Below are 26,405 nucleotides of genomic sequence, written 5' to 3' on the forward strand. Positions count from 1 at the left end.
GATGGAGTCGACGCCCATGCGCAATGAGCACAGAAGGAGGAGCCACTCGGTCCAGTGACTCGAAAACACTTCTTCGAAGAAAAACAACTTGTAACACTCCGACCCAACACCAGATGGCGAGCTATGCAGACCATGTGTATCTACAGCGACAGATGCCATCGAACGTACAATATCAAGATTCCACACAGGGGCTGGAGGAACTGCTGGTGGAATAACCATTTTAAGATCTTCCATAAAAGGCGTTTATAAACAGGAATCCTTAACAGGGAAATATGTTGTCTGTTTTGAAGGTAAGCAGCTATAGCTGCTAAATTAATCCTAATATATGAATATGCCAGGTTTGATTTTTGTAAGTGTCGCACATAGCAAACGATATGTTGTGCTGAAGCTATAAGTGAATCGATATTTTGAAGTTGACAATAGTAGACAAAACATTTCCATTTAGCTGCATAACATTGTCTAGTTGTGGGTTTGCATGCTTCTTTTAGAATAGCCATACATTCAGATGGAAGTTGTAAGTAGTCAACGTCTATGACTTCAGGAGCCAAATCGCCAGGTGGAGTGTGCTGGGATTTGGATGTCTGATTTGTTCTTTCCTGTGAGTTAACAAATCTGGTCTGTTTGGCAGCTTGGTACTACAGACAGGCCCCCAACAGTGTTGTGTAACAATGCTGACGTGTCCATGTGGGAGCTATGAGTATCATAGTGAGTGAGGTTTGTTTCATCTTTTTTTCAATCAGAGATGGAATGAGTGGGAGAGGCGGAAAAGCGTAAGCAAATATCCCTGATCAGTTCATCCATAGAGCATTGCACTTGGATTGAGGGTGTGGGTACCTGGATGCGAAGCTTACTCATTTTGCGTTTTCTTTTGTGGAGAAAAGATCTATGCCTAGGGTCCCCCACATTTTGAAGCATTGTTGAATCACTTGTGGGTGAATTTCCCATTCGTGAACTTGTTGGTACATCCTGCTTAAGAGGTCCGCTATTTGATTGTGTATCCCTGGAATATACTCTTCCAGTAATTGAATGTGATTGTGAATTGGCCAGGTCAAAATTGTCTGTGCTAAAAGGGACAATTGAGATGAGTGTCCCCCATCCTGTTTTTGCAGTTTGCACTTTGTGTGTGATTTGTTTCTGAAAAGCTTTGAGTGCTAGGAATACAGCTATTAATTCCAAACAGTCTATGTGCTAAGTTATTTTTTTTTATGGAGTCCCATTCCCCCGTATAGTAAGGTTGTTGAGATGAGCTCCACAACCTATCAATGGTGCATCTGTTGTAATTGTGGTCTGAGGCACAGGGTCGTGAAAGGGCTGCCATTCTGGTAGGTTGGTGTAATTCCACCACTGCACAGAGCGGTGAGTCTGGTGATCCAACAACAGTAGATCCTGAATACGACCCTGTGCCTGAGACCACTGTTGAGAAAGACACTGTTGTAGTGGTCTCATGTGGAGTCTTGCATTGGGGACTATGGCTATGCATGAAATCATCATTCCCAATAGTTTCATCACTAGTTTTACTGTGTAAGTGTGGTTGTATTGTAGTTGAGATATAAGATTGTGAAACGCTTGTATCCTTACTGGGTTTGGAAATACTATTCCAGATTGAGTGTTCAGAATTGCTCCCATTTACGGTTTTATCGGTGATGGTTGCAAGTGAGATTTGTGGTAAGTGATTGTGAATCCTAGATTGGATAGGATTTCTATGGTATATTGAGTATGCTGTTGACAAATTTGAATTGTACTGGCTTTTATGAGCCAGTCGTCTAGATATGGGAAGACATGTATGCGTTGTCTTCTGAGGCACGCTGCAATGACTGCGAAGCATTTGGTGAACACCCTTGTGCTGTTGTTATGCTGAATGGTAGCACTTTGAATTGATAGTGCTTTCCTGCTATGACAAATCTCAGATATGTTCGATGTGCTGGATGTATTGGAATGTGAAAATAAGCATCCTTGAGGTCTAATGCTGTCATGTAATCTTGTTTTTGTACTAAGGGAATGATGTCTTGTAGAGTGACCATATGAAAGTGTTCTGAAAGGATGTATAGATTCAGGGGTCTGAGATCTAAATTTAGTCGTCTTAGAGTACCATCTTTCTTTGGTATGAGGAAGTATAGTGAATATACTCCGGACCCCTGTTGGGGTATAGGCACTATCTCGGTAGGTCCTCTGAGTAGTAGTGATTGTACCTCCTGTTTTAATAAAATGAGATGTTCCTGAGTAAGTCTGTGTGAACTAGGGGGAATGTTTGGTGGAATAGAGAGGAGTTCTAGCCAATAGCCATATTGGATAATTGATATAACCCATTGATCTGTGGTGATGTTATAACAATGTGGATAAAAATGAGCCAGTCTTCCTCCCACAGGAGATGTATGCTGTGTGGGGATTGGTAAGAAGTCAATGTTTTGTCGAGGTAGAGGAACCTCTGGGAGTGGCGAATTTACTGCTTCCTCTAAAACCAGATCCTTTATAAGAGCCTCTGAATGACCTCTGTTATAAAAGTTTGGCCCATGTTTTTGTTGTGAGGTGGATGGTTCTGTGGTGGATGGTTTGGAACAAACCCTAAATTGTGGGCTATGAAAAGTGTCTTTAGTGGGTGTGGTGTATAGTGCACTCACAGGTTTAGCTGTCTCAGAGTCCTTTTTAAGCTTATCTACTGTGGTACCAACCTCTGGCCCAAATAGATGTTGTTTGTCATAGGGCATGTTTAATGCCGCTTGTTGTATCTGTGGCTTAAATCTTGAAGCTCTTAGCCATGCAAGTCTCCTAATGATTATGCTGGTGTTGACTCTCCTTGCAGCCAAGACGAACCAAAGGGTTGGTCACCCGAAGGTATATCTCGGGTCTGACTATGGCTGGTCTGTACTCACGTACTGCGAGGGTGGGATGGATTGGCTGTCGACATCTGAATCTTGATCCAAATCCGCAATGGAAACAGCAACACGCTGTCCTACTTCTTCTTGCATGTGTTATTCTCCAAAGATGTCGGGTGTGTGTTCTGACAACTTGGACGCCATCTCCATTCGACGAGCTCTTCGGTCCCAAAGAGTCTTTTTGGATTGAAACGATCCACACGCATCGCAGGTCTCTTCTCTGTGTTCCAGAGACAGGCACAGATTGCACACCAAATGCTGATTGGTGTAGGGAAATTTTGTGTGACACCGAGGAAATAAATAAAACTCAGCACGTTCCATCAGTCTAACATTGTTCGACTACAATGTGTCAAAGTAGGCCCAAAATAGGGTGCTGTCGCCCTTAAGTGCATGAAATCCACCCTGACTATTACAATGGGATTGAGTATAAGAGTGGGAAAACACAATCAAAACTGTACCGACGTTTACAGAAAGTTAGAAGTTCAGAAGATACCGAACCGAGATGTCCAGGAGCGAGAGGAAACTCGCCCAAACCCGATTGCAGAAAAAAAGCAATCTAACAAAGGACTCAATGCCCACGTGCAGTATTACAGAGAGGAAGAGTCACTCGATCCCGTGACTCGAAAACCTTCTTTTGAAAAAAAAAAAAAAAAAAAACTTCTAACACTCCGAGCCCAACACTAGATGGCAGACTTAAGCAAAGCATGTGTATCCACAGCTACACATGCCATCTGACACTTATTTCTTCAAGGGTTCACGTCTGCTGGCATACCTACTCGCATCCACTGAGTCCTTCATGTTGAAGTATTGCTATGTGTCCTGGGGTTTTGAGCTTTGGCAAACCAGGTTGCATGTAAAGACTTCATCACATGGCCCTATGCTTCATGGGATATATAGTCCAAACCAGTTTGATTCAGAATACCGGGAGCGAGGGGTTTGTTTGCCTTGCGGCCCAATGTCTTCCTGTTTGAGGTCAATTTAAATCCCCTTTGTTTGTATGTATCTGAAAGACATATGATTTTTTTTCCATTTTTCCCATTCCTCTAATGGGTCACGCATATCAATATGACTGTGCAGACCTGTGACATCTGTGAGATAGAATTCCATTGTACATAATGCCAGATGTCATGTTTTTTGGCCTTATTTGGCTGAACCTTGGCTAATAGTTATTCCCTTTGGAATCAGGAGCAAAACATTTTCAACTCCCAGTAATAGATGTGACCAGAGAAACAAAGAGCCTTATTATGGCTCACCACTTTATGAGGGCTGAAAGGGGTTTTCACCAGCAGGTATAATCAGTTGCATGAATACTTCAAATGGTGAAAATGAATTCAGTGATACAGTGCTTAACTAAACTTGTACGTGTGCATAAACAATGACTAATGTCTCTATTTCTTTTTACATATTGTTCCAGGCAAAAAAACAGCGAAATTCCCAAGATATGGATGGTACTGGTATGTACGCATTGGAGCATGTGAGAATGTTACAACTGATTAAGGCACAAAAAACTGTTAAATATTTACTGAACACCTAGGGATCTAGAAGGAAACTTGGCCCTGAAGAAAGCCAAATAACCCTATGGGGAAAGTAATATGGCTTAAACACGTCAACCTAATATGTTGGGGTACATAGAATAAACTGCTAACATCCTCTCTTAAATGTTTTGAATCTTCTCAAGGGTATCCAGAGTAAAGAGATTGACTGAATATTGATAGAAAAACCTGCAAGCAAGTTTAATCACAGATCCCTTAACAATAAGAGCTCTGTTAACAAACAGGATTGAGCCCACTCACACACATTAGGTGTAGTGGGTGAGGATCCGATGATGAAGCATGCCACTGGTCATACTAGTGGGTGAGACTCCTTTTATATAATCAAAGATTTCTGGTTTTCTACCCTACCATTAGTGTCCTCTAGTGTGGGAATGAACAGTGTCTTTGCCAAAGACAACACATGAACGTCCTTTCCTCCTGAATTCATTAATTGAATGGTAAAGGAAGTATCGGCTTAGATTTCCATATAAATATAAACAGTGAATGGACTGTTTATAAACCGTAGGAAAGAAAATGCACTTGCAATTAAGATATCACAATATTCCATGTCAAAGTACAGAGACTTATGGTGTATCAGAGCTATGGTTAGAGTAAACCTCAAATGTAAGAAGGCTGACTTCCTCTCAGAATGTGTGATCCTGCCAATCTGGAAGATTTCAACCAAAAATGTAGCCCAATCCATAATATTCGGTATGGAGTGCTGCAAACTAATTTAGCATCTTTGAACAAAATGTCAAACAACATAAGAAGCCTGCAATGTTTGAAGCTAGCACACGCATCAAAAAAGCTCTACAACAGCACACCCTTCAGTAGATAAGCTTAAAAAGGACTCTGAGACAGCTAAACCTGTGAGTGCACTATACACCACACCCACTAAAGACACTTTTCATAGCCCACAATTTAGGGGTTGTTCCAAACCATCCACCACAGAACCATCCACCTCACAACAAAAACATGGGCCAAACTTTTATAACAGAGGTCATTCAGAGGCTCTTATAAAGGATCTGGTTTTAGAGGAAGCAGTAAATCCGACACTCCCAGAGGTTCCTCTACCTCGACAAAACAGTGACTTCTTACCAATCCCCACACAGCATACATCTCCTGTGGGAGGAAGACTGGCTCATTTTTATCCACCTGAGACACCTGCACTGGCTTCCCGTCAGCAAAAGGATCACCTTCCGTCTCCTCACCCACGCACACAAAGCCCTCCACAACAAGGGACCAGAATACCTCAACCGTCGCCTCAGCTTCTACGCTCCCATCCGTCTTCTCCGCTCCACCAGCCTCGCTCTCGCCGCCGTCCCTCACATCCGCCGCTCCACGGCGGGTGGGAGGTCCTTCTCCTACCTGGCGGCCAAGACATGGAACACCCTCCCCACCACCCTCAGGACCACCCAGGACCACTCCGCATTCCGGAGACTCCTCAAGACCTGGCTCTTCGAGCAGCAGTAACCCCTTCCCCCTAGCGCCTTGAGACCCGCACGGGTGAGTAGCACGCTTTATAAATGTTAATGATTTGATTTGATAACCAGATCAAGAGGATCTCTAATATAGAGGATACAGCGTAAACCCAAATGCAACAACAGCAGCCTTGCCAACTATTACAATCTTAGTGTGCAGAAGATTTGGGGTCATTCAAAAGTAACACATACCTAATCGGACTGAAGCTATACCAGATTCAGTTACAACCACATGCTTCAGCTACAATCAAGCAGTGCTTTTAGACTGTAGATTTCAAACACATGTAATGGACCAAAGCAAAGGTTCAAGGGTGAAACAACCATACACTGCCACACCCACAGTTATTTCTTATCTGATGCACATTGCCTGGGTTTTTATGAGTATTACCTTTAAGGCAGTTGTCCTCAATATAAATGACAGGACTATCCTTGGTACGAATTACCCAAGTGAGCTGACACACACAGAAAAAACAGGAGAAGCACAAAAGGTGGGAGGAAGGCATTTTGGCTATGCCCTGAAGCCTGCACTGTCGTAAGAAATGAAAGAATGGGAATGACTTTGGGTAAGCAAGATAGATACATTTCTAGCTACATTAAGTTGCACAACAAAACTCACAAGTAAAAAAAGTTGACACAAAATGCCACGGGTGCTGAGAGGAGTGACACATAAAAAGTGAACTTCTATAACTATAACAGAAACCAAGCTTGGTTCACCTGGAAATTGTACAGAAGACCGTTCACGGAATTCAAAGTCATATGGAGACATTTGATAATATGTGCTTTCATTTTCTGGAATTATACATTTTCTGGAAATGTATACCAAACATGTCCATTTGTGCCTAAAATACAATTAAAGACTGACTTTCAACATTTGGAAATTAACAAGGACTTGTTCTGCATTTTTTTTTTTACCAAAGACAAAAATGCTGTGTTTTCGGCTTTGCCTCTGTTCCATTTCTTTGTAAAACATAAATCGAAACACAGGCATTTCAAACGTGAAAAGACGTGAACATCCTTCCATTTGAAACTACCCTTACCACTGATTTAAAAAGTTTGTTTTAACAAAAAAGTGATGAAGGGTGAAGGCTGAGCTGCAGCTACCTCATGGCTAGAGCCAAGTAGTGAGTTTTGCAAAGGACACACCAGAAATCATATCACACAGGCCACCTTCACACTCTCTTTCTAGGGGACAGCTGTCTGTTCTAAAGAGGAACAGACTAGCTATTTGACAAAACTCACACAAAGAACTGCAATCCGGAGCACGCAAGGCAAATTAGCTCAGGGCAGGCTAGGCAAATAATGTCACCCTCTTTCAGCAGTAGGCCATACAAATACATTGTCATACCAGACCTATCAGCTTATGGCTGCACTCGTTGGAAAAATTAGTAGCATAAAAATGTCTTATCAGGCTAAACATAACTGAAAGAGCACTGCGAGAGCAGGCACAATGGAGGAATTCACCTTGAAGATACCCAACAGTATTCCTTGGGAATCAAAGCTGCAATGCTGTATTTCTCCCGATCGTCAATAATTTTTTTGTGGGACTTTTTAAATGTGTTATCAGGAATAGGGATCTCTTAATCATTGTGGAGTGGAAGATCACTTTAAGGTAGCACAAAATGTCATTGTAAAACGATAAGTTCAGGGATAATGACATGCTGTGGCCAGACCCCAGCTTAATGATTTACCCACCATCGCTGCCAATACACAGTTGCTAGGAAATTAACAATACTATGGTATTAAATATTAGGAAGGGGCTTACATGCCGCCTGAAAAGTCGCTGAAGGAGACTCCGCTTAGGAGGTTCAGGAAGCAGTTTCCAATCCAGGTCTGGTGACCGTGTCCCATTTGGTCCAAATATATTCAGATCTTTGTAGCACTCTGTCTCTACCATCTAAGAAAACAACACAGATTGACTTGAGAAAAACCTTGAAAGAATCAAATTCAATATAGGAAACTTGGGCAGAAAGCCAATATTTGGTGGAAAAAGGGCTGTAAGATACAAGGAACCAAGCAGACATTTTGGCAACGCTCTGCCCCAAACTGGTTTGCCAGTGGCATGAGGAAACTTTAGGGAGCCGCCTAAAAGGGATAGTGAGGGCCCCCCGCAATACCCATACCCCTGAGCTGACAAGCTGAGGGGGCCCTCTTTTATGTATAAATAAATCCCCCACCTCAACTCCGACCCCGCACTGTAGTGGTGTCCATTACACCCCTGTAGTTAAGGTGATTTTAGTTTTTGTTTTTTCCCAGTAGTACATGAAATCTGGCGAACATGACATGCTCAGGAAGCCCATAACTCCTGTCCCTATTCCTCTCTGGCAACAGGCAAGATTTATACAATTTTTAAATCTAAATGTTAAGGTTTGTGCTTCTAGCTCAAGGCACCAATCAAAAATGAGAAAGTGAACAGAAAATAACTCAAGTTAAAAGTTAAAATGAGTGAATATTAAAGCAATGATTGCTGGTTTGGACCTCAAGTTAAAGCTGTGGCAGGGACTGTCAAGTCCACACTTTATCAACTGTGTCTTCCTAACCGCTGTGCTGGAGGTTCAAAATCTCGTCCCCGTTTCGATGAAAACCTAATCTGCTGGAGCAAGTAGCTGCAATTCTAAGGAATGTTTTTTCATGACGTAAGTGTAATTTCCCCTCAAATGTTGAATGCAGATTTGCAGAATACATGTTATTCCAGGCCACAGATATATCTGAGCATTAGGAGGGGGAAGAGTCCAACGAGTATGTGTTATTGGTTGGTAACCTAGGAGGTAGTTCAAACACTGCAGGAGTATCAAACGGCAACCGAAGGCTTACTGCTTCGGCTGGTCGGATTGCAAGTATGAATGAATGCCACTTGCCTGGTGGATGTAGGGGGGAGTATGTAAGTTGTGCCTGATGAGAGAATGGTCTAGCCAGGTGAGTCAGATGGGTTTCCTGGAGTCTCCAAAGAGAAAGGCTGCAGAGAGCAGTAGTGGCTGCTGTTTCCAAGGGAGTATTTGCCCGAGTCTCCACCCCTAGGGATGGTTCAGGTTTAAGTAAGAGCATGAGTTGGTATGGCACAGAGAGTTCTAGGTGTCCAGGAGCCAGTGGAGGAATAGCCCTAATGACGTCTGGCCTTTCGCTATTCTGGGAGTGATTCTGGATCTAAATAGTGAAAATGATCTGAAACAGAAGTATGTGGACACTACAGATGAACATATGGAGCTGCAAACCCTCTGAATGGGTAAAAGTACCCATGGCTGCCACCCATCTGCTCTTGGATAGGTACTTGCCCCCACAGAAGCTAGAGAAAAAAATGTAGCAATGAAATGCTCGAGTTAATCGCAGACACTAGTAATTATTCGGGTTGAATTCCAGTCCATCATTGTTTTAGCCACTTTGCCACTTTAGCCAGAAAACCGCCTTATACAAATGAGCCATGGTCTGCCAGGCCAGGTCCCCTCCAGGTGAGAACACAATCAACTCCAGACCAGTTGCGGCCCTATTTAAGCCCCTTTAGTGAGGTTTATCTTGATTTGTTTTCCACAGTGAGAATGCCACCCACATCTGGGAATACCAGTTCCATTTAGGGCATCGCACAGTGGAAAAGAAAATAGTGATGGGTGAAATGCTAGGATTCATTTAGCTAATTACGAGGGGTCACATCCCAGTCTATAATTTATTTTCCCAATACACCTCTCCGGTGAGAGAGAATCCAGCCATAAGCAAATCAGACTTGGCCTTCCTTCAACAGGAACAGTCCAGTTCATTGTGCCATTCCCTGACCCACTGAGAGGGGTAAAGAAGCAACCTCAGGCTGGTTTCAGATTATTCTGTGTTCCCGTCTGGTGGAAAGCAGGGCCTGGCAGTTCGGGCTGGATTGTTCCTTTTGGAGCAGGACCAAAACCAATTTAAATGGCTGGTCTCTGTACAGAGTGCCACAGTGGGCTACAAACAATGGTCTTAAAAGGAGGTCCTTGTGACCGGAAGTTGTTGAGTTTAATTCAAGCTTTCCTTCCATCACTTTCTTGTTTTTTGCAGATAACCAACAAAGATCGGTGGTCCACTCATCTTAGAACCCTTATTACGGAGGCTCCTAGACACCCATTTGAGTTGGCTCCTTCAGTGAGAGCTGAGGAATGGGTACTTCTAAGTGAATCCATAGATGTAAACACTCTATAACTCGCACCCTTTCCATGAATAATTACCCTACATATTATATCAGTCATGATATCTTCTATGACATAATTGATAATATCACTGCAACATCTGCAATAACATTATTGATGAGAAAACTGTGCATGGAGGGGGTGCAAGTTATAGTTACCTGAGAGCACAAGTTGTGGTTTCTTGAGATAAATATAAGTACAGCTGCTACATTTCTAAGGTGTTGTGCCTGTAAAGTTTTAACCTTACTGTAATGCACCTGCAACTTTTGCTTTTTTACAGGGAATCTCTAAGATTTTTAAAAATTATATTTCCTAACTATAACATCCCTATAGCTTTCAGGTTTTTCAATGAATTCCCAGTTTTTTTTTTTTTTTTAAACATTAAGTAATATTTAATTACCTTACTTTAGTCAAACCTCCACTAAGCATGGACAGTGGGTGTTTGGCCGCGGAGTCAGGCCCTGTGGTCAACCCCATGCAATCACTCAACCCCCGCACGGCTCGTGGCCTTTGGCCAGGTGTGGCAGGGGGTTGGCCAGCAGGCCAGGCCCTACGGCCAACCTCCCACAAGCACCTAACTCCACCAAGCACACGGCCTTCAGCTGTGCGCAGAGGGAATCAACAGACCAAGCTCATTGGCCAACCCCCCACATGCAGCCTCCAGCGGCCAACCCCATGCAAGCACCCAACCCCGCAACACACCGCACGGGGCCTTCAGCCATATGTGGCAGGGGGTTGGCCAGCGGGCCAGACCCTGCAGCCAACCCCGACAGGCACATAACCCATGCGCACGGCCTTCAGTTGTGCGTGGTGAGGATCAACAGGCCAAGCATTGTGGCCAACCCCCACATGCAGGCAACCCGGGAGAAGAGTAAGCCCTGTGCCCATTTCAGCCCTGGGGACCACATCCCTCGGGGCACTCCATATATTTTGTAGGGAAATGGATATATAGCCCCCTCCCTGGGATGTAATTGGTCCCGGTGACCCCATCTCTAGGGCCCACTGCTCAATTTATGGGGGAGGAGGACACGCAACCCCACTATCCAGACTGATTTCTGGCCCCAGGGACCCTTTCTCCTGGCCATGTGACGAGGTGGGCACGCAGTCGCCCCTCTACCCAAGCCAATATTGGCTCCAGGGACAGTATTGCCCCAGAGCCCCCATCCCCTGCAGCTTATACAATTATCAATTAATATTTTGGGACCCCTTCTCCCGGGGCCCGGCCAAATTATTGAGTGGGAGGGGGACACAAAGCTCCCAATCCCTGAACTAATATTGGCCTTGGGGACCCCATCAACCAGCCAAAATTAAAGCCTGAGGGGGGGCGCGTGGTCCCCCTCCCCAGGCCACTTTCAGCCCTGAGACCCCATCCAAAGGAGCCCAGCCAGTTAATGGTGGGTGCCATGACTGCAACCTGGGCACCCATTGCCTAATTGTTGGAGGCCACGGAAGCACCAATGCCCCTGCAGCCTCAACTAGCTTCCCGCCTCCAGCACAATCCAGCACTGCTCCTGACCGCAGAGAGCAGGAAACAATGCTTGTGCTGCGCAGGAGCAATTTTTTCATCCATTTCTCTGCCCGCCAGGGAAAGAGATTAAAAGAGCAGGGAAAATGATGAAAAGTCAGCTCCCAGCAGGCGTGAGCACTTTTAAACAGCTATGTTCTGAGGGTGCACACCTCAGAACATAGGGAGCCAGCTCTGGGGAGTGGCATTCACCAGGGCCACTAACGGTTTGTGGAGGGGTGGGCCAAGGAGGGGGGTGCGCGGCCTCCCTCCCATTTTTCTAACTCGACTGGGCCCCGGTAGTTGGCATCCCCGGGACTGAATTTGGCCTGAAGAGGGGAACCACATGTGCTCCCCTCCCCTCAACTATATATCAGCGGGACCTTGGCACAAATTGGCCGGACAAATATCATCTGTTTCTCTCCTTGGGATCCGGCTTCACCTGTGCCGTTTGATACATGGATTTATGGACTTGGAAGATGGTTCTTAGAAGAAAATAATGAATACATTATTAGTTATTTGCGGGAATACAACCAATATGAAATGTGTACCAGGTGTAAACAGTTTAATCCTATAAATCAGTTATAGTGCTCTATATGTTATTATCTTTGTTCTTGTTCTGTTACAGGTGGGGGAACTACTGAGTTACTGTCTGGCCTTTTGTTATTCTTTGTTTCTTTATGTCACTGATTTTAGCTTATTGGTATGATGTGAGTTGTCGATATGAGAGTTGCAGGGAGCTTTGAATTCGGGTCTATGCTTTTATTAATTTATATATGTTATATAGAGAAAATATTTTTTGGTTAAAGAATAAATACAATCATGTTTAATAATGTGTTTTTGTATGTTTAACTATTTTGTTTGATGCCCAAATATCAAGTTGGGGATTCCTTGACTGGAACCTTGATAGGAGGTGGGTTTTTCTTTATTTGTATCCCCGGAACTTTGCCTACCCGGGGAACAAATGAAAACACAGCAAGGAAGGCCATGATTGGTTTTTTTTTTTTTTTTTGTGTGCAGTTGCTGCAAAAATTTTTTTTTTTAAATCATTTGGCCCCGGTAGGGTCCCTTTGGGGTCAGGGTCAGGCCTAGGGGTCAGGGTATTCCTACCCTGTCCCTTTCGTTTTTTGGTTTTTTTTTTTCCCTTTTATGTTGGGACCTGGCTGAATCAAGTCCCAAGATGGCTGCCAACCTGGTTGAAGTATAGCCAGACAATCAGATCTCAGCATGAGGTTGGTTGGATCTGCGTAGGATTTGCGCCTCTAGATATCTATACTTCTTTTTTCCTAAATAACTCCAAAATGACTGAACAGATTTACTCCAAATCACAAAAAGCACTCTTTCTGGACCAGGAGCTAGCTTTCTGTCAACTTTGGTGTAATTCCGTCCAGCCGTTCAGGTAGCAGTTGTGTTTAAAATCCCTGTGGGAAAAACATGCTTTGGGACCCCACATGCCGATTCACCACAAAACCTTGAATACATCAGCTGAAGTGAGCTGCAGACTAGTTTTGAAAATATTGTGAAGATTTGTCAAATGGTAGCAAACGTTATTAGAAAAACAAAAAATGATTTTCCTATGGAAACAAGGTCTTAACTATAACTACCTACTGGCAACAGCCAGTAGTATGTCCATGCAATGTATACGGAAAATGTCACTTACCCAGTGGACATCTGTTCGTGGCATGTAGTGCTGCAGAGTCACATGCTTTGCATAAGTCTGCCATTTAGTGTTGGGCTCCGAATGTTACAAGTTGTTTTTCTTCTAAGAAGCTTTTTCGAGTCAGGAGATCGAGTGACTCCTCCTCTTGGTGATAGCGCGCATGGGCATCGAGTCCTTTGTTAGATTGTTTTCCCGCAGGAGAGTGAAGATATGTATATGTACATGTATATAGTAAGAAAAGAAGATGTCCATGCAATGCATATACATATCTACATAAAGAAAGTACTACAATGGCAACAGGCTTCTGGGGAGGAAGGAGGGTGCATGTGCATCTGCAGCACTACATGCCACGAACAGATGTCTACTGGATAAGTGCCATTTTCGGTTCAATGGCATGTGTAGCTGCAGATACACACGTTTTACATAGACTGAAAAGCAGTCCCCTCCTAAAGTAAGCGGCGGCTAGACTGTAGGAGTCGGAGTAGCTTGAAATAACGTTTTAAGCACTGCTTGACCAACGTTTGCTTGTTGGTGAGATAGCACATCCACAGGGTAGTGCTTAGTAAATGTGTGTGGTGTGGACTATGTGGCTGTTTTGCATATGTCTGTCATTGGTATATTTTCTAAGAATGCCATGGAAGCTCCTTTCTTTCTAGTAGAATGTGCTTTAGGAGTTACTAATAGCTGTTTTTTTTAGCTTTAAGAGAGCACGTTTGAATGCACGTTACTATCCATCTAGCTATCCCTTGTTTTGAGATAGGATTGCTCTTAATGGTTTGCTGAAAAGCCACAAAAAGTTGTTTAGATTTTCTGAAATCTTTTGTTCTATCTATGTAATAAATGAGAGCTCTTTTGCCATCAAGAGTGTGAAGAGCTCTTTTAGCAACTGAATCTGGCTGTGGAAAGAAGACTGGCAACTCTACTGACTGATTGATGTGAAATGGTGAAACCACTTTGGGTAGGAATTTTGGTTTTGTCCTAAGTGCTATTTTACGTTTGAGAATTTGAAAGAAAGGTTCTTTTAAAGTGAATGCTCAAATTTCACTAACACTTCTTAAGGAAGTAATTGCTACTAGGAAAGCAACCTTCCATGAGAGAAACTGAAGAGCGCAAGAATGCATGGGTTCAAATGGTAGTCCCAGAAGTCTTGTGAGCACGATGTTAAGATTCAAGGTAGGAACTGGTGGTACTCTGGGTGGAATAACTCTTCTAAGGCCTTCCACAAAAGCTTTTATGACAGGAATTCTAAACCGAGAAGTATGCTGCCTGTTTTGGAGGTAAGCTGATATTGCTGTTAAATTAATTTTAATAGATGAGTATGCAAGATTTGCTTTTTGTAAGTGAAGCATATAACAGACAATATCCTATACAGACGCTTTCAGTGGGTTAATGTTTTTGGGCTGACAGTAATATACAAAACGTTTCCATTTAGCTGCATAGCACTGTCTGGTTGTAGGTTTACGTGCTTCCTTTAGAATGTCCATACACTCTGATGGAAGCTGTAGATATCCAAACTCTATGACCCCAGGAACCAAATTGCCAGGTTCAGCATTCTGGGATTGGGAAGCCATATTTGACCTTTGTTCTGGCTCAACAGGTCTGGTCTGTTTGGTAGTTTGTGATGTGGTACTACGGACAGATCGAAAAGTGTTGTGTACCAGTGTCGACGTGTCCATGTGGGAGCTATGAGTATGACAGTGAGGGAGGTGTGACGGATCTTGTTGACCAGAAATGGAATTAGTGGGAGAGGTGGAAAAGAGTAAGCAAATATCCCAGACCAATTAATCCATAGAGCACTGCCTTTGGATTGAGGGTGTGGGTACCTGGATGCGAAGTTTGGGCATTTTGCATTTTCGCTTGTGGGGAAGAGGTCTATGTCTAGGCTGGGTTTCCCCACATTTGAAGGTATTGCTGAATCACTTGTGGGTAAATCTCCCATTCCTGTATGTTGCTGCGTCCTGATTAAGAGGTCTGCTAGTTGATTGTATATCCCTGGAATATACTGTGCTAGTAGTTGAATGTGATTGTGAATTGCCCATTTCCAATTTGTCTGTGCTAAAAGAGACAATTGAGAATAGTGTGCCCCCCTCTGTTTTTGCAGATAATACATTGTGGTCATGTTGTCTGTCCTTATTAAGACTGTTCTGTGTGCGATTTGTGTTTGAAAAGCTTTGAGTGCTAGGAGCACTGCCAGTAATTCCAAATGGTTTATGTGATAAGTTTGTTGAATTGAGTCCCATTCCTTGTATGGTGAGGTTGTTGATGAGATGGGCTCCCCAACCTATCATTGATGACTCTGTTGTGAATATGATCTGTGGTACATGGTCCTGAAAGGGCCGCCCTTTTATTAAGTTGGTGTGAAGAGAGTGAAAAGTCTAGCTCTCCAGCAACACTAGATCCTGAATGTAACCCGGTGCCTGAGACCATTGTTCCGAAAGACACTGCTGTAGTGGTCTCATGTGTAGGTGTGCACTGGGTACTATTGCTATGCATGATGCCATCATTCCCAATAGTTTCATTATCAACCTCACTGTATAAGTGTGTTTGTATTGCAGTTGAGATATGAGATCGTGAAAAGCTTGAATTCTTACTGAGTATGGGAATGCTAATGTGGATTGAGTGTTCAGAATTGCCCCTCGATACGGTTGTATTTGGGCTGGCTGAAGGTGCGATTTTTGGTAACTGATTGTGAATCCTAGGTTGTATAGGGTGTCCACTGTATACTGTGTTGACAAGTTTGAATTGTACTGGCTTTTATGAGCCAGTCGTCAAGATTCGGAAAGACATGTATGTTGTCTCCTGAGGAATACTGCAACCACTGCCAGGCATTTGGTGAATACCCTTGGTGGTGTTGTTATTCCAAATGCTAGTACCTTGATTTGGCAGTGCTTCCCTGCTATAACAAATCTTAGAAATGTAAGATGTACTGGATGTATGGGAATGTGGAAATCAGCATCTTTTAGCTCTAATGCTGTCATGTAATCTTGTTCCTGTAGCAAGAGAATTAGGTCTTTGAGAGTGACCATGTGAAAGTGTTCTGACAGAATGTATTGATTGAGGGGACTGAGATCTAAGATAGGTCTGAGAGTACCATCTGTCTTTGGTATGAGGAATCATAATGAATACACTCCCGACTGTTGTTGGAATATAGGTACCATCTCTATGACACCTTTGAGTAGTAGTGACTGTACCTCCTGTTTTAATAAATTAAGATGTTAAAGAGCAAGTCTGTGCGAGCGAGGGGGAATGTTTGGTGGAGTAGATAAGTTCTAGGCAATAACCATGTTGGATAATTGACAGTACCCATTGATCTTATGTAGTGTGTGGCATTGATGGTAGAAATGTTGCAGTCTTCCTCCCACAGGAGATGTGTACTGTGTGGGGATGCTGAAAAGGTCACTGTTTTGACGAGGTGGAGGCACCTTTTGGGGCAGTTGATTTACCTCTCCCTCAATAATTATTCCCTCTGTAATAGCCTGTGTTGTAAAAATGTGGCCCTTGTTTCTGTTGGGATGTGGATGGCTCATAGGGTGATGGTTTGGAACCACCTCTAAACTGCGTCATTCGCAAAATGTTCCCTGAGTAGATGTAGTGTAAAGGGCACCTATAGCTTTAGCTGTATCAGAGTCTTTCTGCAGCTTTTCTATTGGGGTTTCAACCTCTGGCCCAAATAGGTGTTGCTTATCTAAAGGACTATTCAACACAGCTTGTTGTTTTCTGGCTTGAAGCCTGAAGCCCTTAACCATGTGCGCTTTCTAATGATGACACTGGTGTTGATACCCCTTGCATCTGTATCTGATGAATCTATAGCAGATCTATTTGATTATTGGAAATGGCCTGCCCTTCCTCTATTATTTGTTGTGCCATTTTCTGGTGTTCTGGTGGAGGTACTGTAACAAATCCTCCATTTGGTCCCAATGAGCTCTATCACATCTTGCCAAAAGAGCTTGAGAGTTTGCAATCTTCCAATGGTTAGCAGCTTGAGTTGCTACTCTCTTTCCGGCTGCGTCAAATTTATGACTTTCCTTGTCTGGAGAGGGAGCATCCCCTGTAGATTGGCTATTTGCTCTCTTTTTTTTGCAGCACTGACGACTATAGAGTCAGGTGGTAATTGAGCTCTAATAAAAACCGGATCAGAGGGTGCAGGTTTATACTTTTTATATACCCTTGGTGCAATAATTCTCAATTTTACCAGTTCCTTGAAAATGTCTTCTGCATGTTTAAGAATGCCTGGAAGCATAGAGAGACACTGATACTCCTTATGAGTAGATGTTAGGGTATCAACTAAGAAATCATCCTCAATGGGATCTGTGTGTAATTGTATCTTATGATACGCAGCTGCCCTAGCTATAACCTGATTGTAAGCAGTGGTATCTTCAGGGGGAGATGGTCTTGCGGATTTAAATCAGGATCATTAGAAGGCATGGGATCTGTATCATATAAGTGGATCTAGATTCTGTTGAGTGTTGTAAGGAAATGCCTCCTTGGCATGGTTACCCCCTAACTTTTTGCCTTTGCTGATGCTAAGTTATGAATTGAAAGTTTGCTGGGACCCTGCTAACCAGGCCCCAGCACCAGTGTTCTTTCCCTAAACTGTACCTTTGTCTCCACAATTGGCACAACCCTGGCACTCAGGTAAGTCCCTTGTAACTGGTACCAAGGGCCCTGATGCCAGGGAAGGTCTCTAAGGGCTGCAGAATGTCTTATGCCAACCTGGGGACCCCTCACTCAGCACATGCACACTGCCTCACAGCTTGTGTGTGCTGGTGAGGAGAAAATGACTAAGTCGACATGGCACTCCCCTCAGAGTGCCATGCCAACCTCACATTGCCTGTGGCATAGGTAAGTCACCCCTCTAGCAGGCCTTACAGCCCTAAGGCAGGGTGCACTATACCACAGGTGAGGACATATGTGCATGAGCACTAGGCCCCTACAGTGTCTAAGCAAAACCTTAGACATTGTAAGTGCAGGGTAGCATAAGAGTATATGGTCTGGGAGTTTGTCAAACACGAACTCCAAAGTTCCATAATGGCTACACTGAAAACTGGGAAGTTTGATATCAAACTTCTCAGCACAATAAATGCACACTGATGCCAGTGTGCAATTTATTGTAACATACAGCCAGAGTGCATCTTAGAGATGCCCCCTGAATACCTATCCGACTTCTAGTATAGGCTGACCAGTTTCTGCCAGCCTGCCACACACCAGACATGTTGCTGGCCACATGGGGAGAGTGCCTTTGTCACTCTGTGGCCAGGAACAAAGCCTGTACTGGTTGGAGGTGCTTCTCACCTCCCCCTGCAGGAACTGTAACACCTGGGGGTGAGCCTCAAAGGCTCACCCCTTTTTGTTACAGCGCCCCAGGGCATCCCAGCTAGTGGAGATTCCTGCCCCTCCGGCCACTGCCCCAACTTTTGACGGCAAGGATGGAGGAGATAATGAGAGAAACAAGGAGGAGTCACCCACCAGTCAGGACAGCCCCTAAGGTGTCCTGAGCTGAGGTGACCCCTGCCTTTAGAAATCCTCCATCTTGAGTTTGGAGGATTCCCCCAATAGGATTAGGGATGTGCCCCCCTCCCCACTGGGAGGGGGCAAGAAGAGGGTGTAGCCACCCTCAAGGACAGTAGTCATTGGCTACTGCCATCCCAGATCTAAACATACCCCTAAATTCAGTTTTTAGGGGCTCCCTAGATCCCAGGAAATCAGATTCCTGCAACCTGAAGAAAGAAGAAGGACTGCTGACCTACAAGCCTGCAGAGAAAAAGGAAGACGACAACTGCTTTGGCCCCAGCCCTACCGGCCTGTCTCCAACTTCGAAAACCTGCTCCAGCGACGCATCCGACAGGGACCAGCGACCTCTGAAGCCTCAGAGGACTGCCCTGGACTACAGGACCTAGAAACTCCCGTGAACAGCGGCCCTGTTCAAAACCAGCTACTTCTTTGCAACAAAGAAGCAACTTCCAAAGACTTAACGTTTTCCGCCGGAAGTGTGAGACTCTACACTCTGCACCCGACGCCCCCGGCTCGACCTGCAGAAAACCAAAACCTCAGGGAGGACTCCCCGGCGACTGCGAGCTCGTGAGTAACCAGAGACGACTCCCCTGAGCCCCCACAGCGACACCTGCAGAGATAATCCAGAGGCTCCCCCTGACTGCGACTGCCTGTAACAAGGGACCCGAAACCCGGAACCAACACTGCACCCGCAGCCCCCAGGACCTGAAGGAACCGAACTTCGATGCAGGAGTGACCCCCAGGCAACCCTCTGCCTTGCCCAGGTGGTGGCTGTCCCGAGAAGCCCCCCCTGTGCCTGCCTGCACCGCTAGAGTGACCACCGGGTCCCTCCATTGAAACCTATAGAAAACCCGACGCCTGCTTTGCATACTGCACCCGGCCGCCCCTGTGCCGCTGAGGGTGTGTTTTGTGTGCCTACTTGTGTCCCCCCCAGTGCTCTCCAAAACACCCCTGGTCTGCCCCCCGAGGACGCAGGTGCTTACCTGCTGGCAGACTGGAACCGGTGCATCCCTGTTCTCCATAGGCGCCTATGTGTTTTAGGCACCTCTTTGACCTCTGCACCTGACCGGCCCTTAGCTGCTGGTGTGGTAACTTTGGGGTTGCCTTGAACCCCCAACGGTGGGCTGCCTATGCCCCAGAACTGAGACCTGTAAGTGTTTTACTTACCTCCTAATCTAACCTTTACTTACCTCCCCCAAGAAACTGTTGATTTTTGCACTGTGTCCTCTTTGAAAATAGCTTATTGCCATTTTTACAAAGACTGTACATGATATTGTTTTCACTTAAAGTTCCTAAAGTATCTAAGTGAAGTACCTTACATTTAAAGTATTAACTGTAAATCTTGAACCTGTGGTTCTTAAAATAAACTAAGAAAATATATTTTTCAATATAAAAACCTATTGGCCTGGAGTAAGTCTTTGAGTGTGTGTTCCTCATTTATTGCCTGTGTGTGTACAACAAATGCTTAACACTACCCTCTGATAAGCCTACTGCTCAACCACACTACCACAAAATAGAGCATTAGAATTATCTAATTGTGCCACTATCTTACCTCTAAGGGGAACCCTTGGACTCTGTGCACACTATTTCGTACTTTGAAATAGTATATACAGAGCCAACTTCCTTCAAGTGTCATATAAATCATCCCGATGTGTTTCGAGATAGGGGATTGTGGTAAACATTGTATAGGTGAAGGTGGTGGAGTATTTGGTGGTGGAGAGGCAGGAAGTAAAGGAGAATGTGGTGGTGAAGGCTGTTGTAGTGATTTTGGTTTTTCCTTTTGTTTAAACATTTTAGCAGGTGGAGGCCCAGTTTCTAAAGTTTCTTGGAAAGTCAATTTTCTTTTGATTGTTGGAGGAGGAGAGGCAACGATTCTTCCTGTATCCTTATGGATAGTGATTTTTTGCTGTGTAGAGTCCATTACTCCAATATGGGCCTTATTTTGGAAGACTCCTCAGTAGCTGGAGCATATTTTCCCCCTTGATGTTTCAGCTCCGAAAATCTGGATACCGAATGTTTGAGTAGGTCCGAAAATGTTGGTTCTGAAATTGTTGTAAGTTGTTTCGCCTCATAGGTGGAAGTCTCTAATTTTCGGCTCAATCCCGAAACAGATGTGGCAAACTGGTTGGTGCCAAATGCACTTTGGTCTTGTGTTTCAGTGCCGAACCCGAGGGTTGGTAATCCGATGGTATTTTTCGGGTCCAACCATGGCTGGCAAGCAGTGGGGGACCCAAAACCAGTGCTGAAGTTTTTTTGGTGTCTTTGGGTGATGAGAAGGGGCTGATGTACTCAAGTACTGCACCAGTGGGATGGATTGGCTTCTAACATCGGAATCTCAATCTGAATCGGAGTCTGCAATGGAAACGGTTTCGTGATGTGCCAATTCCTCGTGTGTGTTCTTCTCCGAGATGTCGGGTGTTTGTTCGGACGATATGATACCATCTCCAAATGACGCGCTCTTTGAACCCTAAGAGTCTGTTCTGAATGAAAGGATTGACAAGCGTAAGAATTCTCTCCTCTGTGATCCAGAGAGAGACAAAGATTGCACACTGAGTGCTGATCGGTGTTTGGAAACTTGGCGCAACACCGAGGGCAAAAGCGAAACTGAGTCCGTTCCATCAGCCTAACATCGTTCGACTACCATGCGTCGAAGTAGGCCCAAGAAGGGCAAGGTCGCCCCTAAGGGGTGAGAAATCGACCCCGACGATTACAATGGGATCGAGTGTAAGATTGGAAAAACCCGATCGAGAACTATACCGACATTTATAGAAAAGAAGACAGAAGTTCAGATAGTACCGAACCGAGATCAACTGGAGCAAGAGGAAACACGTCTGAACCCGACGGTGGAAAGAAAACAATCTAACAAAGGACTCGATGCCCATACGCACTATCACCGAGCGGAGGAGTCACTCGAAAAACAACTTGTAACACTCCGAGCCCAACACAGCTACACATGCCATCAAATATATATTATATATATATAGATATACATAATATTGGTGGTGTTGGCTGCAGTCGTGTCTAAAGTCCCTATTGGAAGTTGCATGGGGAAAACACGTTTTGGGACCCCTTTTTTTCCCCTCAACCCCCAACAACCAAGCCGCTTAACAAATCACGGCAAAAGTTTCAAAATAGCAGCTGAAGTGTTTTGAAAACATTGTGAAGATTTGTCAAACAGCGCCAAAACTTATTAGCAAAACTAAAAAATGCTTTTCCTATGGAAACCACCATGAACACTCAATGCAAACTTAAGAAATGTTGGCTTTGCCATGAGGATTTAACAGACACTGGTGAAAAGAAACAGCAGTAATTACTGAAGAAAGAATAAAAAGGATAGCCAACACAGGCCCTGCTAAAATATAACGGTGAAAATGCTGCTTTAGGGGTAATGATCCAAATCATTAGATGTAATAACTATTAATCCATATTTGATATACTCAATGTTTGGACCCAGTAAATCGCTTGATTGCGTATGGCTCTGAATGTTATCTATTACTGTGTCAAGTGCTTTATGAATCGTCTGATACCAAGTACTTTTGGACCTGCATGCTGAAGACCCTCTTTTTTTGCAAAGTAGACCACCACATATATGGTGTTCGAACCCAGATGGTTTATGAAGGAAATTATTGATACTTCTGCACCATGAGCTCGTCAGTTACTCAGAAGGGATCAAATTCTTCTACTGCTGTTTTTACACCATGAAAGGGGACTAAGTTATCAAGCTAGTGAGTGAAATTGCTAACAGATCCCTCAACTAATATATATGAAATAATTTCTTACCTCATTTTGCCAGGGGATGGGGACACAGCCTGTAGCAAATTTGGCATAAAAATCATTGTCTGTTTGGTCCAGATTAACACCCTTGACTGTAGAAAACTGTTCAATGTCCAGCACATCCTTGCAGTACACAGCGCGAGGCTGAAAGTGGAAAAACACACAAAACAATTCACAACATAATGAAAACAATGAACAAAGCATAGCTTGTCCCTTATTTTTATCCCAGCCATTCATTATGACCACCACAGAACTCCTGTCACTCTAAACCCCACTAAAGTCTCAGCTATGCCAAAGCTATCATTCCTACACTCAGGCTGGCCTGCCAGCTATTCTTTCACCATCCAATAAGATGCTCAGGCTAGTGTCAAGTTAACTTTTTTTATGGCCCTGTGATGGAAGGATAAAGACAGCTTCCGCAGACAGTGGAAGCGTATTGCATGCTTTACTGTGACTGGAGGGTGGAGACACAGACACTGGTATAAGGGAGTGCTGTTTGTCACACACAAAAGTTAGAGGATCTCGTAACAGACATAAAGGCCCTCATTATGACCTTGGCGGGCGGCTGAGATCTGACCGCCGGGCAGTCGCCAATGCGGCCGCACTAGGGGATCTCGGCCGCAACACAGGAGCTGGCTCCAAATGGAGCCGGCGGTGTTGCGGCCGTGCGACGGGTGCAGTTGCACCTGTCGGGATTTTCACTGTCTGCTATGCAGACAGTGAAAAGCTGCACGGGGCCCCCAGGGGCCCGCGACTCCCCGTACCGCCAGCCTTTTCCTGGTGGTTCAAACCGCCAGGAAAAGGCTGGCGGTACGGGGACTCGTAATCCCCTGGGCAGCACTGCAAGCGGATTATCACCGCCAGGGCAAATGTGGCGGGAAACCGCCGGCCCCGGCGGTGCGACTGCGGCGGTTCCGCCGCGGTCGTAATGACCTTGGAAGCACCGCCAGCCTGTTAGCGGTGCTTCTGTCAAAACAGCCCTGGCGGTCTTGAACCGCCAGGGTTGTAATGACCCCCATAGGGTCATACAGTGGCGGCTGGTAAGCAAAGCAGGTGAGTTTCATAAGGAGACTGCATCCATTTACTGCAATCTAGTAGCAATGTGAAAACAGTGGCCCTTATTATCAGCCTTGCCACTTCAATCCAGTGTAACACCACAAGGCTGTCCATTGTTCTTATGCCTGATCCAATAAAGCTCTTACCAATGCCATGCCTGTCTGCTACATGGCTCTGTGCTGGGATTGGTGGTTTATTCTCTCAGAAACAGTGAGGACTCAGTTGGTAATGGACAATGTTGCAGGGTAAGTGTGGCCAAAATGACTCTGGTTCCGAGACAGTCCCCTTGTCTCTATGTCATCACAACCCACTAGTGGACACCATCTTGCAATTACTCACACTTACACCCAGAAATGCATTCAGGCAAGCTCCTTGAGCATATCCGTCAATAGCAAATGCATCACTTTCAGCAATACATCACAGCACCCCCAGAAATCTGATTATTCTACATGTTGTTACATTGCTGGTCATAAACGTTCTCGGCTCAAACCTTAGCACAGGCCTGCATATTTCACCCCACATGGGCATCAAAACGCTCATCTGCTGCAGCAACGCAGCCTGTGAGACCTCAATGTGGTTGTTCAACGGAATCCTTGACAAATTAATAGCAGAGCCTTTTTTCCATTTTATTTCCAAGCAGTTAGAGTGATCATGGAAGCCAGCCCAAATGTATTCAAGAAAGATTACAGACAAAGAGTTTCAAGCATGATTCACAGATCCCTTCTTTAAAAGATTTAATGTTTCCAAAATTGATTATAACATAACTGGCTTTTAAGGCTTCACCAACAGAGTCACATCGAAACGCTTACTAAAACAGGGGCCACTAGAGATGCTGGGGCTGACCAAAGGTAGAGGGGGATTCTTGACAAAGATGTCTTCAGTCCTGGCATCTGAATCCACAGAGTAGCATTTGGTGACAAGTGCAATTTACATGTTTTAAATCTGAACATCATAATTAGCTTCTTAGCATTCAGAAGAATATTTGCCCTTGAATGCTGGCTAGCTCTGGTTGTACCAGCCTCATCTTCTGTACTGACAGGGCTAAATCATTGAGATTTCTATCTTCATTAAAAACATTACACAAATCACTTGTTTTATTGTCCAATGCTAAGATCTTCGCAAAGGTCATAGAGGTTTCCACAACCTAAAGAGACATTTTAGAGTCTTGGGGGCACTCTTGATGTCAAAGAGAAGTGCCTGAGGGGCAATATAAGCTGGTGTAGAACTTTTGCTCCGCATTCCAATGCCTGCCTTTTCTTATTTAATTGAGAGCTTTCTATTCTCAGTTTATATATTGTTCCTTCTGCATCAGGTTTCTTACTTGTTAAAGACACTTCCTTCACTTTATAGGCCCTTTTCTGTGGTTTGGACCTATAACTTGGGAAGACGACTTTTATAAGCCTGCACAGCCCTCAATATCAAGCAATGGAGCTGTAATGTGATTTTGTTTTCAAATAGTTGAGATGCACGCTTTAATATGTTTGGAATGTAAAACAGTGTTCCCCCTAGAAGTTAGTAATATCTGCAAGAATAGTCATTGTTAGCCAGCTGTTCGTTCCATTAACCAATTATTTATTAATAATTTATAATTTAGCATGTCAGGATGGACAAATTTACATCAAATACAATTTTATCATTCATTATCAAAATGCAAACCACTAAATGTGACTTCAAGTAACTAGCTTTTCCCTAACAGGTGGACTAATGGAATACTGCTTTCAAGAGTGGCTCCCATTCCTAGAACATACTGCAGGAATGAGTCAAATTCGGGAGAGGACGAAAAATAAACTACACTGCAAAAGTAGCTTTATTCACAAGGCGATCAAACCACATTGAAAATCCAGACTAAAATAGATTGGAATGGAGAACTCTGTGTAGATCATAGTTACACAGACAGCCAGGATACTGAATTCCCTTACAACTTCTGCTTCAAGGTATCAGCAAAAGGCAATGAATAACAAGTCAAATGTTTCCCTAGATCGAATTCAGAAATTTTTGGGCTACTTAAGGTGGAGTAAAGATCCTGGTAGCCCCATGTGAAAACATCCACAATGTTGCTGGGTTCCAAAGAGAGACTTTTGCCAAGAAGTCTTTCTTAACCACTTCTATGTAATATTTCTGTTTCTCAATACATTCAAAAGAAAAGGTTTGGTTAAGAAGAGTTCCCTTTTCTCCCTTTGTGGCCCTGAACTGTTTTTCTTAGAAGACATTTGGCCACATCTTGGGACAAACACTAACAGCACAGAAATTACTTACTTCCACACAAACAGGTAACTCACAATGGTGAAAATTATTGATTTCATGTATAGTCTACCAGAATCGTTTCCTATACATTAAGTATGGCTGCAGACATGCTGCAGAAGCACGCCAACAGGGCTCCAAGCTCATTAGCCTTCAGCGTTGTTCAAAGGCACCCCCTTCTCTTCTCCATACCAACCCACACCAAGCACACTGCCCATAACTGAGAGCTTGAGTGGCACTGTGGATCTCATTCTCTGGACCCAGGTCTATGCAGATCTAAGGATCTAACTTGGAGGGCTCCTGGCTGAGTACTTCAGCTGCTCTACTGGTAGGTCTGCTTCAGGTGCAATGCTCAAAGTGGCCATCTTGATGCGCGTGGAAGTCACGTTCAAGGAGAAATCTCCCCTGGGTTGCAGGGACTCAGAATTTCCAAAGCACTGGGAGGCTAGTGCACTGTCACTCAGTACTCCCTCTCCACAATCGTAACATCCCAGAGGCTGAAACCAGGTCTTTCACATGGCCCAGAGAAGCAAACTACACCAAGTCATCAGTAAGGAAATTGGTTACTTACCTGTAACTGTACAGGGAGTGCAGAATTATTAGGCAAGTTGTATTTTTGAGGATTAAT

At 44.3% G+C, this 26,405-nt stretch overlaps 1 protein-coding gene across 1 annotated transcript in view; it reads right to left on the reverse strand.

Annotated features, from left to right (window-relative positions):
• LOC138265851 (G protein-coupled receptor kinase 5-like) overlaps positions 1 to 26,405 on the reverse strand; it is a 377,657-nt gene that overhangs the window by 12,116 nt on the left and 339,136 nt on the right. The window contains exons 14-15 of the mRNA XM_069213945.1: positions 22,487 to 22,624; positions 7,649 to 7,780 (exon numbers count right to left, since the gene is read on the reverse strand). Of these exons, the coding sequence (XP_069070046.1) occupies positions 7,649 to 7,780; positions 22,487 to 22,624 (270 nt within the window). The remainder of the gene's footprint in view (positions 1 to 7,648; positions 7,781 to 22,486; positions 22,625 to 26,405) is intronic.

The sequence above is a fragment of the Pleurodeles waltl genome, chromosome 11, assembly GCF_031143425.1.
Source record: "Pleurodeles waltl isolate 20211129_DDA chromosome 11, aPleWal1.hap1.20221129, whole genome shotgun sequence".
In the NCBI taxonomy this organism is placed as follows: domain Eukaryota; kingdom Metazoa; phylum Chordata; class Amphibia; order Caudata; family Salamandridae; genus Pleurodeles; species Pleurodeles waltl.